Source organism: Scylla paramamosain, chromosome 34 (assembly GCF_035594125.1).
Source record: "Scylla paramamosain isolate STU-SP2022 chromosome 34, ASM3559412v1, whole genome shotgun sequence".
NCBI lineage: Eukaryota > Metazoa > Arthropoda > Malacostraca > Decapoda > Portunidae > Scylla > Scylla paramamosain.
In genome coordinates this window covers 15,955,220-15,974,244 of record NC_087184.1, presented here as the reverse complement: position 1 = coordinate 15,974,244, position 19,025 = coordinate 15,955,220, and the positions used below count along the sequence as shown (strand labels likewise).

The window sequence follows — 19,025 nt, the reverse complement described above, 5'->3', positions numbered from 1 at the left end:
GGAGAGAAGAAAGAGGAGGAGGAATGGGAGGGGAGTTTGCATGTCTTTATTCATCTTCTTTTCTGTAACTTATTCTGAAAAGTGACTCATTATTTTTAAATTAATTGAATTGTAGGAGAATTGTTAGTAGTAGTTAGTAGTTAGTGTTAGTTAGTAGGAGTAGTAGTAGTAGTAGTAGTAGTAGTAGTAGTAGTAGTAGTAGTAGTTGTTGTTGTTGTTGTTGTTGTTGTTGTTATCGTTGTTGTTGTTGTTGTAGCAGTAGTAGTAATGGTAGTAAAATAATAACTGAAAATAAATAGATTCCTGTAACGTTTCACACACACACACACACACACACACACACACACTTCTAAAACCACCACTATCTGTGAAATATGAGCTGCCCTTTACCTGACAATTGCAGACCTCACCTGTGCAAGGTAACCCAACACCTGTTCAAAGAATCTCAGGTGGTTCTGCTCTTATTACTCGTTCATGTCGGATTTACCTGATTTACCTGAGCCGTAGATGCGAGGTTGGAAATTTAAAAAAAAAAAAAATAGTGTACCGATTTGGAAGAACTCTCTCTCTCTCTCTCTCTCTCTCTCTCTCTCTCTCTCTCTCTCTCTCTCTCTCTCTCTCTCTCTCTCTCTCTCTCTCTCTCTCTCTCACCTGTCCGGAAAAGGTATTGACTTGGTATCGTGACTGATTGACCGCGTGATGGATGGATGGACGCTGCTCTGTTTTTATTGTGTCATTTCCAAGGCAGTGGGTGTTTGGGTGGCTTTAATTAGTGTGGGGAAGCAAAACAGTTGTTATTATTATTATTTTTCAGACGGGTCCATGTGTAGAGAGAGAGAGAGAGAGAGAGAGAGAGAGAGAGAGAGAGAGAGAGAGACGAACAAAAAGACAGCTAGAAAGACAGACAGAGACAAAGGCGTACACACTAACTGTCCGACTGACTGACTGACTGACTGACTGAGTAACTAAAAGAGCAACTAAGTAAATGAGAAACAACCTGACAAAGAGACAGACAAACACACACACACACACACACACACACACACACACACACAGAGAGAGAGAGAGAGAGGCACCAGGCAGGAAGAGAGAGAGAGAGAGAGAGAGAGAGAGAGAGAGAGAGAGAGAGAGAGAGAGAGAGAGAGAGAGAGAGAGAGAGAGAGAGAGAGATAAAAAGAAATAAAAAATAAACATGAAGACTAACTTTACATTCTCTCTTGACAAAATACTCCATGATATTGCTCGCTAAATAAATTACATAGCTAGAAGTGCACACTCCGCTTGCTTTTTCAATGTGGAGGAAAAAATTATAATTGCTGTAATAATGTAATTGCAAAACACGCGACCTGATTCTGCCCCGCCAGCCAGCCAGCAGGTCACACACACACACACACACACACACACACACACAGAGAGAGAGAGAGAGAGAGAGAGAGAGAGAGAGAGAGAGAGAGAGAGAGAGAGAGAGAGAGAGAGAGAGAGAGAGAGAGAGAGAGAGAGAGAGAGAGAGAGAGAGAGAGACTTTTCATTACCAGTCCAAAGGCTTAGGTAGAATGGAGGTTATTAATATTTTTTTTCTGTATGTTGTTGTTGTTGTTGTTGTTGCTGCTGCTCTTCTTGTGTCTGTTCTCTTTTCTTTCTTTTTCTTTGGTCTTTTGTTTTTCCTCCTTCACCTTAGTAGTATTAGTAGTAGTAGTAGTAGTAGTAGTTGTATCTATCATTATTATTTTTCTTCTACTACTACTACTACTACTACTGTCACCACCACCACCACCACCACCACCACCACCACCAGACGAAAAACACGGAATGGAAGACAAATTAGGTTCCCACATCAATCATAACAGCCCTGTGGTGGCGTGGACTGAATAAATACAAGGGAGAAAAAAATAATAATTCAATTCATTATATATTTTTACTTCGGCGGATCGACAACAGCAACGGAAAAAAAAAAAAAGAGCAAACATTAATATGAAACTACGTCCGTATTTCTATTCAGGGCCGTAATAGAGAGACTTCCATAGATGGTTGTAGAAAAAAAAAATATATTAACTTCGTCTCTCTATTCAGAATTTGATATGATATTTTTATATTGTAATATTCTCGTCCTCTTTTTTTTTTTAATAATGAATAGTTTTTTATTTATTTTTTATTTATGTAAAGATAAAAATATGACTGTTTCCTATTGTTATTATTATCATTATCGTTATTATTATTATTACTATTATTATTATTACTATTATTATTATTATTATTATTATTATTATCATTATTATTATTATTATTATTATTATTATTATTATTATTATTATTATGCTACGTAAGATTCAGTTTTAGTATTTAGAAATTATACTCAAGTTTTCCTTCTCTTTTTTTCCTTTTTTCCCTCATCCCGGGCAGGATAAAACAATTCAGAGAGAGAGAGAGAGAGAGAGAGAGAGAGAGAGAGAGAGAGAGAGAGAGAGAGAAAACGTGCCTCCACAACCATGTTTTCCCCTCTTTCCTCCACCCTCTCACCTCTCCCTCCTCCCTCCTTTCCCCTCTCCTCGCTCCCTCAGAAGTGGCAAGACGGAAAGAGGTTTTATATCTTCTCTCCCTCTTTTTGGCGGCCCTCACTCCCTTGCATAGCGTGAGGGAGAGGGGAGAGAGAGAGGGGAGAGTGAGAGTGAGGGAGAGAGGGGTTACTGGTTCGGTTCTTCCTCTCTGAACCGGATTGGGGGTTCGAAAGAGAGAGGTAAGGATATGTCCCTCTCACTCCCCTCCCCCTCTCACTCCCCTCTGCCTCCTCACTCTGTACCTCCATCCCAGTTACTCCTCTTTCCATCCCCACGTCTAGTTCCTCTTCATCCTCCTCCTCCTCATCTTCCTCATCGTCTTCCTCTTCATCGTCTTCCTCAATGTTAGGTCTTCTTATGCCTTCCTCTTCTTCTTCTGTGGTTTGCGATGCCGTTCTCCTCCTAGCCTCCTCCTCCTCCTCCTCCCTTTGTCTCTGGAGTTCAGCAAAGGAGGGAACTGAATTTTTCTTGGGTCTCCCCTTTGGTTTGGTAGGGGGTTCCTTGCTGCCCTCCTGCATCACCTGGAAGTAGTGTTGTTGTTGTTATTGTCACTGTTATTACCATTGTTGTTATTGTTATTGTTTGTATTATCGTCATTGTTGTTGTTGTTGTTGTTGTTGTTGTTATTTTCGTTGTCATATTCATCAGTATCGTCATTGTTGTTGTTGTTGTCATTATTATTATTGTTATCATCGTCATCATCAATCATTGTTTACGCTGTTCTCGTTGTTATTGGTGTTCTTGTCATTATTGTTATTTCCTCTTGTTATCTTCATTATTATTATTATTATTATTATTATTATTATTATCAGTATTATTATCAATGACATCATCACCACTGCCATTATCATCACAACAGTTATCATTTACCATTCACCATCTTTACCATTATTACCAATATCATTATTATCAAAACCACCACCACCACCACCACCACCACCACCACCACCTGTACCCACAACCAAAGCTATCACACTGTATAACTACCAAAGCAATGCATAAGTAATCCTAAACCACTGGCAGAGAATATACTGACGACCACCCCCCCCGCCCCTCCCACCCCCGCCCCGCCCCGCACACCCACCTCCTGTCACTCCCAAATTGCCCTTTGTTATAACTTTGCTCGCCTCGCTAACTCCTGAAGGTGCTGCTGCATTATTACCCTCATTAACACAGCCGCGCCCTTCAGGATTGCAGAGTAGCGAAGGACCTTTTAAATTTGTTATCGTTATGGACGCTCTAATTGCCAAAAGAGCAGAAAATAAGTTGAAATGAATAGAAAATTGAATATATTGTTGAGATTTAAAAAAAAAATAGGATTTATTATCAAGCAGTTGTCACGTGTAGCTCTGAATCATAGTAGTAGTAGTAGTAGTAGCAGTAGTAGTAGTATTTGCTGTTGTTGTCGCTGTTGTTGTTGTAGCGCCAATAGTTGTTGTAGCAGTAATAATAGTAGTAAATTAAACAAGGAAATTATGTAAAAATGGGATTTCAGGTAATAATAATAATGATAATAACACCACCACCACCACCACCAACAACAACAACAACAACAACAACAACAACAATGGCGGCAGCAAGGAAGACAAACCATGGCTGGGTCACACAAACTCACACCAAATTCACAAACAACCTCATAACTTCTCCCTTAGTTAGTGGCTTTGATGTGTGTGTGTGTGTGTGTGTGTGTGTGTAGTCTAACAAACTCCACCACCACCACCACCACTACCATCACCACCACCACCACCACCACCACCACCACAAAGTTTCAAGTGTACCTCTGTACTTTGAGACACAGATGAGTTAGTTTTGTGTTTCCTCCCGTGTATTGTTTCCCTTTGCTTCCCTTCCTTGTGTTTCCACCTTTACCTGTGTCATTTTGTGTGGCTTTAGTTTGTGTTTCCTGCTCGTCCCCCTTCCTTTTTTTTCTTATTGTTTTCTTGTTATTATTCGTATTTTCCTTTCTTCTTCCTTCTTCTGTTTTGCTTCTTAATCTTTTTTCATGTGCTATTTCTACTTATCTTTATTTTTTTGTTTTATATTTACTATGATGTATTTTCTCTTTCTTCTATATCCTTTCATCATTCCTCTATTTTTTTTTTTTCATTGTTCTATCTTTTCTTCTCTTTCTCTCCTAATCTTTTTATTATTATTTTGGTTATTGGTATTGTTATTGTCATTATTTTTAAACTGATACTAGTGTTACTACAACAACAACAACAACTACTACTACTACTACTACTACTACTACTACTACTAACACCACCACCACCACCACCACCACCAGGACGCACTGACCATTCTCTTCAAATGTGTACTCCCTCACTCCCTGTTCTTTTATACTCGCAATTGGCAACCCACACTCGCAGCGAGGTTTGCAAAAATATATATACATTATCACGGCCTCTGGTGGTAGTGGTGGTGGTGGTGGTGGTGGTGGTGGTGGTGGTCGGTTAGTAAAAAAAAAATACACGAATGAAACAATGTAAAATAATTATTATGCATCCCACTGGTCCTGTGTGTGTGTGTGTGTGTGTGTGTGTGTGTGTGTGTGTGTGTGTATGTGTACAGTATGGTGGTATACACGTATGTACACACAGACGTAAGCATCAGTCCACACACACACACACACACACACACACACACACACACACACACACACACACACACACATGAATAGAGTGTGCACTAACAAACAACAATCACCGCATGACAACATAAGCATGACAAATTGGCGGCGGGAAAAAAAAAAAACGTTACACAACACACACACACACACACACACACACACACACACACACACACACACACACACACACACACACACACACATAAAACAACTCCCCCCAAAAAGCACCCATACCCTCACAAAATCAAAATTCTGGCTCCCCCTCGAAAAATACCTTTATATATAACAAATTAACACACTTCACCTGAGCATCACACCTACACAAGTAAACTCACAGGTAGGAAATCACTCAGACACACCTCCAATATCCCTTGCTCTATTTAGTTGATATACTAAACACATAACTCGTCCCAGAGAGAGAGAGAGAGAGAGAGAGAGAGAGAGAGAGAGAGAGAGAGAGAGAGAGAGAGAGAGAGAGAGAGAGAGAGAGAGAGAGAGAGAGAGAGGTTATAATGTTTTCCAGTATTTATGTCTTCCGCCGATTCGCTTTCCTTGTTTCCCATAATTCTTTGCAATATTATGATCTGATCTCGCCTTTGAAACTTCCATTACCCATTGCTCTTCCTCCTCCTCCTCCTCCTCCTCCTCCTCCTCCTCCTCCTCCTCCTCCTCCTCCTCCGGGAATTTCCTTTAATCCCCTCCTGCGTTCACTCGTGTCTCACATGACGTTAGGTTTGCGCGTCACGTGATTCGTTCTGGAGGAGGAGGAGGAGGAGGAGGAGGAGGAGGAGGAGGAGGAGGAGGAGGAGGAGGAGGTTGGGGGGAGATGATGGTGGTAGTGGTACTCCGGTTCTCAATTCCGTTCCGTGATTGGTTGGCAGACTTAAGATTCTCGAATGGTGATTGGTCAGCTCGCGTCTCTTACTGTCCCGTGCCAGGTTCCCAGAGAGCAAGGGTCACTCAGGAGGAGGAAGAGGAGGAGGAAGAGGAGGAGGAGGAGAAGGAGGTTAAATATCAAAGAGAATCTTCTTAAGGACAGTTAACGCCGCTGTAAATTTACCTCCTCCTCCTCCTCCTCCTCCTCCTCCTCCTCCAACTTTGTACTTCAACCTCCTCCACCTCTCCTTTCCATTCTCTCTCTCTCTCTCTCTCTCTCTCTCTCTCTCTCTCTCTCTCTCTCTCTCTCTCTCTCTCTCTCTCTCTCTCTCTCTCTCTCTCTCTCTCTCTCTCTCTCTCTCTCTCTCTCTCTCTCTCTTCTCTCATGTCCCTCTCCTCCTCCTCTTTGCCTCTCTTCTTCATTCACTCCTATTCCCTTTCTATTATTTTCACGATCCTTCTATTCTTCCTTCCTCTTCCCTATCCTTCTTTTGCCTATCTTTTTCCCTTTCTCTGCCTTATCCTATCTTTTCTCTCCCTCTACCTTCCTCCACCTTCTCACGCTTCCTCCTTCCTCTCCTTCGTCCTTCTTCGTCTTTTCTCCGTCCCTCCTAACCCCCATTCGGCCCTTCCAAGTGTCTCCAATTCCCCATGGCGCGCCGCTGCCTGCCCGCGCCCCACTGCCTCTTCACGGACTCTCTTGTAATACCTATGATCATAAAGTCTCTCTCGCGACTCCCCATAACTTGGTTCGCGTCCTCCCAGAGCCGCCCCGTCCCTCTCCATCACAGGGGATCCTTCTTCAGATGCCGCGCGATCCTACTCCTCCTCCTCCTCCTCCTCCTCCTCCTTCTTCTCCTCCTCCTCCGGCTGCGTCTCCGCCTGCTATGTCTCTTCCTTCTTCGTCTTCCTCTGTGTTCTGCGTCTCTCCTTCGTCTTCGTCCTCGTTGATATTATTTTTCGTGTTTTTTTTCTTGTCGTTCTTTGTTTTCTTTCTTCTTTTCTTCCGGTGGTGTTTTTTTGTGTTTTTGTTGTTGTTGTTGTTGTTGTTCTATCTCCTCCTTCTCCTCCTCCTCCTCCTCCTCCTCCTCCTCCTCCTCCACCTCCTCCCACTATTGATACTACCACTACCATTTCTCCCTCCTCCCTCCACCACCACCTCTCCTTTCACCCCCTTCCCTCTCTACCACCACCACCACCACTACTTCTCCCTTCTACCGTAGCTTCCTTCCCGCAGCGCCAACAAAACCGAATAGACTGCGTGTGTGTGTGTGTGTGTGTGTGTGTGTGTGTGTGTGTGTGTGTGTGTGTGTGTGTTTGTGTGTCGCCCCGCCGCCATCAGGATACGCCCGCTGCGGTGCCTCTTATTTTTTCTTTACGACTCCGGCAGCCTCGAGGGGACGCATAAGAATGTATACCGGCTTGGCTAATCCTCTTAACTGCAGACGGAACTCCACGACCTCTACCGCCGTACTGTCTCTCTTTTTTGTTTAGCCCAAGTCGCATCACTCACTCAGTCACTCAGGAAGGAAGTGAGGGAGTAAGGGAGGGATGGTACAGGGTAGGAGACAGGTAGGAGACAGGTAGGGATAGAGGGGCGGGTGGTGAAAGGATAGTAAGGAAGAAGGGATGAAAGAAATGGGAGGGAGAAAGGCAGAGAATGTGGGAGGTAGGTAGGGAGGGATGGAGGAGAGTAGTGGAAGCAGGGAGGGATGTAGGGATGGGAGGGAGGGAGGAATAAAGTGGTGGAGGATGGAGGGAGGGTAGGAGGTAGGTAGGGAGGGAAGGGGAGATGGAGGAATGGAGGGAAGGAAGGAAGATTGTAACCCTTTTATTTCTTGTCTTGTTTGCTGGTAGTTTTGCCTTTTGCGAGAGAGAGAGAGAGAGAGAGAGAGAGAGAGAGAGAGAGAGAGAGAGAGAGAGAGAGAGAGAGAGAGAGAGAGAGAGAGACTTATGGTTGCAATATCTTCTTTTGTGTTTTGTTTGTTTATACTTTCTTTTTTTAACTGTATGCTCTCTCTCTCTCTCTCTCTCTCTCTCTCTCTCTCTCTCTCTCTCTCTCTCTCTCTCTCTCTCTCTCTCTCTCTCTCTCTCTCTCTCTCTCTCTCTCTCATTTCTATATCATTTTCTTTCCTGTTTTTCTTCCTCACTTTCCTCCTCGTCTTCTTTTCCTTACACTCATCATCTGTAACGTTATTTTCTTACGATCTTCATTTCGTCTTCCCTTTAAACGTTTCTTGCAGTGACCTCACGAACAACGTTTTCCTTCTCCTGACTGGAACGTTTTTCTCACTTGGAAGGTTTGCAAGTCCAACGTTTACCTCCTCGAAAACGTTTTATGATTACAATGTTTTACTCTTTTAAATATTTGTAATTAAAGTTTTTTTTCTTCTTTAGAACGTTTTGTATCATTTTTTTTTTTTATTCTGAGACAAGAAGCATTTTTTTTATATATATACCAAGACCTTTACTTATCGTTGCATCTCTCCTCGTCCCTTGCTCTTGATCTCAGAATCTTCCTCTTCCTCTTCCTTCACTTCTTCGCATTCCCTTCCTCCCACGCCCTCTCCTCCTCTCTTACCTACCCTATCTCCTCCCTCCTCTCTTCCCCATGGTCCTTCCTCCCCTCTCTACCTCCCATATTCCTTCATTCCTTCCCTCCTTTATCCCCTCTTCCTCCCCCTACCTCCTATATCCCTTCCATTTCTTCCCTCCCACTCCCCTTCTCTCTTCCCCATATTCCCTCCCCCATTCCTTGCCATGTTCCTCCCTTCCCTCCCATGTCCCCTACTGCCTTCCCTCCCATATTCCTTCCCTTCCCTACCTTGTCCCTTCCTCCCCTCTCCACCTACCATGTCCTTTCCCTCCCTCCCTCCCACTTCCCCTTAACTCCCATTCCTACCCATTATACACTTCATCTCATCATTCTCATCTCCCCCTCACTATCCCATGTTGCCTTTCCCCTCACCCATCATCTCCCACCTCCCCCTGTCCTCCCCACCCCACCTGGCCACGTGGGCGCCCCCGAGGACACCTAAGCAGCTCATTAGTCTGACGTTTCTCTTTATTACTATCTCTGCGTCGAGTCCTTGAGTGTGTCGTGCTATTAATTACAGGACGTGACTCTCTCTCTCTCTCTCTCTCTCTCTCTCTCTCTCTCTCTCTCTCTCTCTCTCTCTCTCTCTCTCTCTCTCTCTCTCGCTCCTACTCGTGTATTTTCTCGTTTATTTCTTTTTTTCCTATTTCCTTTTCTATTTCCCTCCCTTCGTTCCTCTCCCTCTCACCTCCACTCTCTCTTTTACGCCCTTTCAAGTTTTTACAGTCGCCTTAAACTTTCATAGAATCCTACCACGGCGTTTCACTCTATTTTACACACTCCCACACACTCCCACAACACTCCCACATACTCCCAAACACTCCCAAACACCCCCACACATTCCCAAACACTCCCACACACTCTCAAACACTCCCACACACTCCCACATACTCTCAAACACTCCCACACACTCGCACATACTCTCAAACACTCACACACACTCCTACACACCCTTACACACTCCCACACAGTCCTGTCTCCTTTGTAATTAGATGTACAGTCCTAGGAATCCTTCACGCCTTCCTTCACCCTTTGCAATATGTGTTCCTAATTCTATCCTGCATGTTGTTTAGGATTATTTAGGTCATTTTTGTATCGTTCTTATTCATTCTTTGGTGGTGGTGGTGGTGGTGGTGATGGTGGTGGTGATGGTGTTGGTTTAAAAAATGCGTTATAAAAGAAAAAAATCGGTGCACCAGACACAAGCATCAGTTATTCCTGTCACACGTGGAGGGGAGACTTGAATAAAGACAGCTTGTATAAAAGGTAGTGGGGGGAAGGCAGGCACACGCACACACACTCACACACACACACTCACACACACATACACATATACACGTAGACGCACACACACACACACACACACACACACGTACATTTACGCTTGCATACACAGTCACCATCTCTTTCTCTTTCTCTCTGTTTCTCTCTTCTCCTCCTCCTCCTCCTCCTCCTCCTCCTCCTCCTCCTCCTCCTCCACTTTGCTCCTCGGCGTCCCCTAGGGTGTATTGTTTGCATAGTGGGCCTTGTGCTTTTCTGTAGATGTTATTTTAAGCACCCTCTCTCTCTCTCTCTCTCTCTCTCTCTCTCTCTCTCTCTCTCTCTCTCTCTCTCTCTCTCTCTCTCTCTCTCTCTCTCTCTCTCTCTCTCTCTCTCTCTCGCTCTCGCTTACCTGTTTCTTCCACTTCATCCTCCTGTTCTGGTACCAAGTCTTCACCTGCAGCTGCGTGAGGCCGAGGGAGCGCGCCAAGTCCACTCTATCAGGTGTGCTCAGGTATTTTTGTGCCTCAAACCTCCGCTCCAGCCCCACCAACTGCAGCTCTGGCGGGGAACACGGTGGGTTTGGTGATGGTGGTGTTGCTCATGGTGTTACTTTTTGTTGTGTTTGTGATACTGTCTGTGATTTGGATTAGGGTGACAGTGGTGTTGTGAGAGAGAGAGAGAGGGAGAGAGAGTTAATTTTTGATAGGGTATACACACACACACACACACACACACACACACACACACACACACACACACACACACATACACACACACATACACACACACGCGCTCACATTTAGCAGTCAAAGGCGAAATCTGTGCTGCAGGATGTAGTGAAATATAAAAGCTAAAAAGAGAAAAAGGCTACGTGGAAAAACGAACCGCTGAAAAAAAAGCGTTAAAAATTATACGAATAAACAAAAAACAAAATAATAAACACCTTTTTAGTGAGAAAATAAAAAAAAATAATAATATATGATACTTAAACAGACATACATTCAGATAGACAGACTGACAGATAGATAAGCAAACAGACAGAAAGACAAGCGACAAACAGATACAGACAGACAGACAGACAGACAGCTAAGCATACAAACAAACCATGACAGACAGACACACAGACAGACAGACAGACAGACAAATAAACAATCATACAACGACACGAAACAAACAAAAACAAACAGACACAAAAAAAAACACCAACCAAAACAAAGAAAACGAAACAAAACAAACAAAAGACTACCACACACACACACACACACACACACACACACACACACACACACACACACACACACACACACACAATGGTATTTCTGGTGACGTGTCTTTCATCAGCTGTGGTGGTGGAGAGGGGCTGGGAAAGGAGGCCGCTAAAGAGGCTTTTTATCAGAGGGGAAATCCGAGTAAAATGTCCGTATTACTGGTGAGATTAGCGGGTATCTGAGGAGAATTAAGAGGGGATAGGGGAGAGAGAGAGAGAGAGAGAGAGAGAGAGAGAGAGAGAGAGAGAGATGGCAAAGAGAGAGAGAGAGAGAGAGAGAGATGGCAAAGAGAGGATGAGAGGAGAGAGATGAGAGAAACGGGCTATGAGAGAGAGAGAGAGAGAGAGAGAGAGAGAGAGAGAGAGAGAGAGAGAGAGAGAGAGAGATAGACAGAGAGAGAGAGAGAGACACTTCAACAACACCCCAACACCCCCACAAACCAACTCTCATGACCTCCCCCTCCCAACCCATCTTCCCCTCTTCCCTCCTCCCGTTTTCTGTTACCCGTGAAGACAGTGCGGGACCGGCGGCACTTCTTGGTGGAGGTGTCAGGGAGAGCCGTGGGTCGCGTCCTTACATACACTGGCACGGGCACGGGGACTGGAGGGCTGCTGGTCCGAGAAGTACTGGGGCTGGTCACCTCGTAATCTGCGGTGATGGAGTGGTGGTAGTGGTGGTGGTGGTGGTGGTGGTGGTGGTGGTGGGAGGAGGTAGGTAAGAGAGAGGGAGAGGGAGAGAAAGAAGGAAGGGAGGGAGATACTGAAGATACGTGAACGGAATTAAAGGATAAGAAAAAAGGAAAGAAAGAAAGGAGGACAAAAAAGAACAGGAACAAGATGAAACAGGAACAAAAACAACAAGAATATGAATAACAAGAAGAAAAACAACAAAAACAAGAGCGAGTTAAGAAATAAATGTAATATTAAGGTTCACTTATAATTATATTCATATCTCAACATGAACTTAACATAATTTTCAGTCAAGTAGCAAAAAGAAAGAAGAAAATATGAACGTGAGGAAAAAAATAGACGAAAACTAATATAAAAAAAAAGAAAACGAAACCCGAAAAGAAAACAAAAGGAAGTCATATTTAATCCAACAAATTAAATGCAAATTAAAGAAACATACAAAAAAAAAAACGAAAAAGTAAAAAAAAAATAAAATAAAAATTGAGCCATAAGCATTCATAAAACCAGTCCATCCGTTTTCTGTGAATTTGGCGGCGGTGTGAGGAAGGGAAACTGTCTTAATCCCACGAGATCCTATTCCCACGAGTGTTTCTAAGCGGGACGCCCATGAGAGCGAGGCGGCAACAGGTGTGGGGGCTTCAGGTGTGTGGCGGAGCAAGGGCTGCGCAAGTGGGCTCATGATAGCAGAGAAAAAAAAATAATGCTGAAGGGGAAACTTGAAAAAAAAAATGGTGATAGGGGGAACTTGGGAAAAAATGGGGGAAAAAAATGTAGCAAAGGCGAGAATCAGATCTGTTGGGTTAGTAAATGTTGCGGAATGTTAGCTGGTGTTTGTGTGTGTGTGTGTGTGTTGTGTTTCTTCCGTCTCTCTCTCTCTCTCTCTCTCTCTCTCTCTCTCTCTCTCTCTCTCTCTCTCTCTCTCTCTCTCTCTCTCTCTCTCTCTCTCTCTCTCTCTCTCTATCTCTCGAATTTTCTTTATGTTGTGGTTTGAAAGTTTTCCTAAAAATGTGTGTGTGTGTGTGCGTCTGTTTTTTTTTCTTTTTTTTTTTTTTCTTTTTTCTTTTTGTTTGTTTCTATGTTCATGTTGATTTTTACCTATTTTTCACTCTCTCTCTCTCTCTCTCTCTCTCTCTCTCTCTCTCTCTCTCTCTCTCTCTCTCTCTCTCTCTCTCTCTCTCTTTGTGCATCGTATTTTCTTTAAATTCCAGCATGACTTTCAAATATACATTGGCAAGTTTTTCTTTTTTCTTCCTTTCTTTTTTTTTTTGTTATTTTGTAGCGTGAAATATATTAATTAACTTGAAATTGCTGTGTACGAATATACATGTAAATTACTTTTTCTACAGTATATATATTTTTTCTCTATAGCCGTGCATATTATTTTTTTCTGTACTTGCAACTTCCAGAGAGAGAGAGAGAGAGAGAGAGAGAGAGAGAGAGGTGTTTGCCGCCAGTCACTCACTCACACCATCAGTGGCTTGTCTTCTTGTTTCTCCTTGAGGGAAGTCGACTGGTGATATTTCATTTGTCTTTCTGTCTCTTTGGTTTCTCTTTTATAGTTGGTGGTGGTGGTGGTGGTGGTGGTGGTGGTGGTGGTGGTAGTGGTGTTTTTGTTCTCGTTCTTTGCTTTTCTTTTCTTTTTCTTTCTTCTTCATCTTCTTGTTCTTCTTGTTCTTGTTCTTGTTCTTCTCTTTATGTATTTATCTAGTTTCTATTCTAATTCTATTTTATTTATCTATTATTTGTGTTTTCCTTATAATATTTTCTGATTAACGTCCTTTTTCCTCTTATTTCCTCTTTCTTCTCCCTCTCCTCCCCCTCCTCTTCTTTTTTTTCTTCTTCTTCTTCTTCTTCTTCTTCTTCTTCTTCTTCTTCTTCTTCTTCTTCTTCTTCTTCTTCTTCTTCTTCTTCTTCTTTTTTTCTTCTCCTTCTCCTCCTTCTCCTTGTTTTTATCGTCTTCCTTTATGATTTGTTGACAAATTCTTATTATCTCTCATTTTATCTTTCTTTATTTATCCTTCCCTTCCTTTTCCTTCTCATTTTTTCTTACGTTCTTTGTTCCTTTTAATTTCTCTCTCTCTCTCTCTCTCTCTCTCTCTCTCTCTCTCTCTCTCTCTCTCTCTCTCTCTCTCTCTCTCTCTCTCTCTCTCTCTCTCTCTCTCTCTCGTGTTCGTTTTTTTTTTATTTAATGAAAGAGGAAAAGAAAATGAGAAAAAAGACAACAATGTTTGGAAGAGGAAGAGAGAGAAAAGTAAATATGTTTTGTGGTTGTGGTCGTGAGTGAGTTAGAGAGAGAGAGAGAGAGAGAGAGAGAGAGAGAGAGAGAGAGAGAGAGAGAGAGAGAGAGAGAGAGAGAGAGAGAGAGAGAAAAAATGAAACAGAAAAAAAAGTAGAGAACATTAGAATCATAACTAAATAAAAAGAAGGAAAGAGGAAGGAGAAAATAAAAAAAGATGAGAGCAAGAAGAAAACAAAGAAAGAATAGAAAACAAGTTGCTAAGAGAGAGAGAGAGAGAGAGAGAGAGAGAGAGAGAGAGAGAGAGGGCACCACCACCACCACCACCGCCACAAGCCATGACAAAAACGCCTCAAGGATAAACTAAACTCACGTCGCACATTTTTAAAACCACTTTCTGGGACGAGACACTTAAGGAAAAAGCAAACAGGTGTTCCCCATTAATTATGACACCTTGGGACATCACCTCAGAGACACCGCTGCACCACCACTCTCCTTACCACAACACAGAGCTAACCCACGAACACACACACCACTAACACCAACATTGACCCTCAATTCCCAGCGCACCGTAGTTAAGAAAAGTTTACCTGCGGGGCTCGAACCTGGAAATCACCTACTCTGAAGTCCAGTGCTTGAACCTCCGGGCCACGTGCCTCTGAGAAATAAAAACACACCTCGTTTCTTGAAGGTCCTCGCCTCACTGTCACGGAAGAGGCATTTGGGGGAGGACCACGGTGGGAGTGAGGTTGGAATGAGCAGGACGTGAACAGGGACAAGGAGATGGTGGTGGTGGTGGTGGTGGTGGTTGTGGTGGTGGTGGACAGCAAGGTAGAGGGAATGAGACACGCTGAAGGTGGTCACGTCTGTTTTGTTTACGTGCAGCCTCGAGTAAAGCATTGTGGGCCACGAGCTGAGACCACAAATGGATGGCCTGGGGATTGGTATGTGTGTGTGGGTGTGTGCGTGCGTGTATGTGGGTGTGTGTGGGTGAGGTCTGTAATATTGTGAATCCCTCTGCGCCGCGCCTCCACGATTGTCTAAAGGTTTAAGTTTAAGTGACAAGGGTTTTTAAGTACGTATTTACGGTTCTAGTGACTGGTTAACAAGATTTCTTCATTATTAACAGGCGAAACACTCTTGGGAACTTGGTATTCATCTCTGTGGCCTTTGGAAAATAGTCATGATGAAGTGCAATGGGATTTTTAAGTATGTATTTACGGTTCTAGTGACTGATTAACAAGATTTCTTCATTAATGACAGGCGAAACACTCTTGGGAACCTGGTATTCATCTCTTTGGCCTTTGAAAAACAGTCGGGGGTTTTTAAGTACATATTTACGGTTCTAGTGACTGATTAACAAGATTTCTTCATTATTGACAGGCGAAAAATTCTTGGGAACTCGGCTTTTCATCTCTGTGGCCTTTGGAAATAGCCGTGGTGAAAGAGCAAAGCGATTCAGAATACGGGACTGAGTGTGGCGTGGTCGGGCGAGCGGCGGAAGCTGGACAAACGAAGATAGCAGTAGCAACGTTAGCAGTGGTGGTGGTGGTGGTGGTGGTGGTGGTGGTGGTGGTGGTGGTGGTGGTGGCAGCGGCGGCGGCGACTACAGAATTCCAGAGAGAAAACAGGAAGAAAAGTCTCTTGATTCCCCGGATTTTCAAGAGCTTGTTGTGTTTCCTCGATGCGGTTGGCAGTTGTTATGGTGACGCGGCGCCTCCTCCTCCTCCTCCTCCTCCTCTTCCTTCTCCTCCTCCTCCTCCTCCTCCTCCTCCTCCTTCTCCTCCTCCTCCTCCCCACCGCGTTACCTTAGGGATATATATACAACACCTTTTACTCTCGTTGAAAAATACAGACGCTAACTCGCTTTGTCGTCTTCTGCATCATCGACTGGGCTCTTTAACTTGTTGTCTCTCGTTGAAAGATGCAGACTTACTCCTTCTCTCCTTGAAATACGTGTCGCTGAAAGATACAAATTCTTACTTAATTTTTCATCTTCATCAGAAAATTCCATTCTTTCTCTTAAATCTGGTATCGCTCACTGAAAGACACACTTACTCCTTGTTATCTTCTTGAAAGACATCGGCTCTTACTACACACACCCACACACACACACAGAGAGAGAGAGAGAGAGAGAGAGAGAGAGAGAGAGAGAGAGAGAGAGAGAGTGTGTGTGTGTGTGTGTGTGTGTGTGTGTGTGTGTGTGTGTGTGTGTGTGTGTGTGTGGTGAAAGAAAGTAAGCTAAAAACATGTTTACAGATAATATTTCATGTATTTATGTATGTAATTACTTAAATATGTATGTAGGTTGGTCGGCAGATGTGTGCCTGTGTGTGCCTGTGTGTGTGTGTGTGTGTGTATGTGTGTATGTACCTACGTATCCGTGAATGTCCGCGTATTTACAGTGAAAAAAAAATAAAAAAAAACACTATTTATTCGTATCATGTTAGATTACGATATATTTTTTTGCTTCATGTTTTTGTTTTTTGTTTTTTTCTTTTTTTGGCATCAACAGGTAAATAAGCTTATGTTATTGACTCCCAGACTCACCCGCCGCCTGTTTATTGCGTGACCCTGATGAATTTGCAAGACGTGTTGCTTTTTAACCTTTTATTAGTTAGCGAGAAATATTTCCCGAGGATGTCTTCACGTTCTGAGCTGTTTACGGGTTTCTTCCTCGCCTTCACATCTCCCATGGCCTTATTTAGACTTCCCGGGGAGAGAGAGAGAGAGAGAGAGAGAGAGAGAGAGAGAGAGAGAGAGGGGCTAAAGATTACATAATTTTTTACGTATTTTCTAGAATCCAGGAATTAATTATTTGGTACGGAAATTGAAACAGACAAACAGACAGATAGACAGACAGAGAACCCAGGTTAAAGTGAGAGAAATAAACAAATAGATTAATAAGAAAACAGACAATGATACAAATAGACATACGTACTTACAAACAAACAGACAAACAGACAGACAGACAGACAGACAGATCAAAATCCTTAACTAAACAGATAGACTGACACAGAAACAATGCACAAACAGACAATGAAAGATACAGACAAATACACAGACAGGTAGACAGACAGACACAGACACACAGACACACAGACGAGTAGGCAGCGACAGAAACAGACAGGAAATTTGCCAACACTCGTATTATGTTCTTTAATGAAGGAAACTTGACCCAAAACTGAAATTAACATCACGATTGACACGACCCTGATTTTTCATATGAGTAGAGAGAGAGAGAGAGAGAGAGAGAGAGAGAGAGAGAGAGAGAGAGAGAGAGAGAGAGAGAGAGAGATTAATAGGTATACAGACAGGTAGATTATTAGATATGGATGTATATAGTAGACAGATGTTTGGATAGACAGATAGACAGATAAACAGATGGAGATAAGAAAATGATAACAAACAGATAGACAGCGCTTTGATTCAGCCAGATAGACAGTTGTGCTATAAGAGACAGACAGACAGACAGACAGACAGACAGACAGACGGATATTAACCCGAGACAGGTGAAATTTATCCAGTACAGAAAATCAAAAAAAAAAAAAAAAAGATCAATATAAGCACTTCTCTGAGCAAACATATCCCCAAAATAAATAAATAATCAACCTATTATCATTAATGCAAACTATTCTTTTTTTTAGTTCGGCTTTTTTTTTCATATATATTTACCGGGAAAATATCGCAATTATGTTAACTGCGTCATTAATGCGAGTGCTAAAGAGGGTTTCTTTTCGCGATTATTTGAAGGTTCGCATGGTTCGTAAATAGAAGGATTAATAAGTGAGGTGTGTGGAGGCCATTACTGACAGGTGGAGCATGAAAAAAAATAAATAAATAAATAAAAAAGTGGAGGGAAAGGTTTTAAAATTCGGAAGGTGAAGCGGGAGAGGTTTGTATAAGTTTGTAAGTTGGGGAAAGTCTTTATTTTTTATGATTTTGTAACGTTGGAAATTGACACTTGTTGTTGTTGTTGGTGGTGGTGGTGGTGGTGGTGGTGGTGGTGGTAGTGATGTTCTTATTCTTATTCTCATTATTATTTTTCTTTATTGTTCTTGTTGTTATTGTCTTTGTTTGTTGTTCCGTTTTATTACATCTTAGTTTGTTTCATTTTTCATCCGTTCATTAATCATTTTATTTTCGTATTTATTTGTCCAGTTGTTTGTTCATTCGTCTGTTTGTTTACTTTTTTTTCTATTTGAATATCCTAAATTATTCTCACTTTGTATTTTTTATTAACCGAAAATTCCCTTTATCTTTCTGCCCTCTTTCCCCTTCCCCTCTCTCCCTTCTTCCCCCCATACACCCCTCACTCCAGCCTCTCGTCCCCCTATTCTCACATCAAACCCCATAACTTCACCTCTTCACCACTCACCCTCACCACCTCACCTCACCTCACCTCACACCTGCAACAACCTCACCTGCCATCCCACTTACTCTCATCTCACCTGCCTCATCTCCCCTCATACCTGTACTCACCTTAACCCCAACACACCTGTCCTCTCTCACAAGCTCACGTATTCTGGCTCACCTGTCGCCACCTGTAAGCCGAGCAGCGCCCTTTTGCGGGACAGGTGTGGGATAGGAGCGCACCTTTAATTATTGTATTCTGTCCACCTTTGATAGCCGCCGCTTTATTTACCTGGTGCAGTTCGCCTTCTGAAGCTGCGGAGGTGGTGTGTGGGCTGCCTTGATGCACTCAGAAGGTTTGAGGTTAGGTTGGGTTAGGTTAGGTTAGGTTAGGTTTTCTTTAATTAAGGTTTGAGATTGCTTCGGTTGGATAAAGTTAGCTATGTGCTCTTTTAAGTTATATTACGTTTACATTATAAGTTAGGTAATGTTTGTGTTAAGTTAGCTTTGCATTTGGATAAGGAAAGCTAAGGTAAGGTTAGGTTGGATTAGATAAGGTT

General features: G+C 42.8%; 1 protein-coding gene across 1 annotated transcript in view; it reads right to left on the bottom strand.

Annotated features, from left to right (window-relative positions):
• Positions 1-1,905: 1,905 nt before the first annotated feature.
• The window catches only part of LOC135090287 (hematopoietically-expressed homeobox protein HHEX-like), a 47,467-nt gene continuing 30,347 nt past the window's right edge, over positions 1,906-19,025 (bottom strand). The window contains exons 2-4 of the mRNA XM_063986931.1: positions 11,692-11,835; positions 10,329-10,477; positions 1,906-3,076 (exon numbers count right to left, since the gene is read on the bottom strand). Coding sequence (XP_063843001.1) covers positions 2,582-3,076; positions 10,329-10,477; positions 11,692-11,835 — 788 coding nt within the window. The 3' untranslated portion in view covers positions 1,906-2,581. The remainder of the gene's footprint in view (positions 3,077-10,328; positions 10,478-11,691; positions 11,836-19,025) is intronic.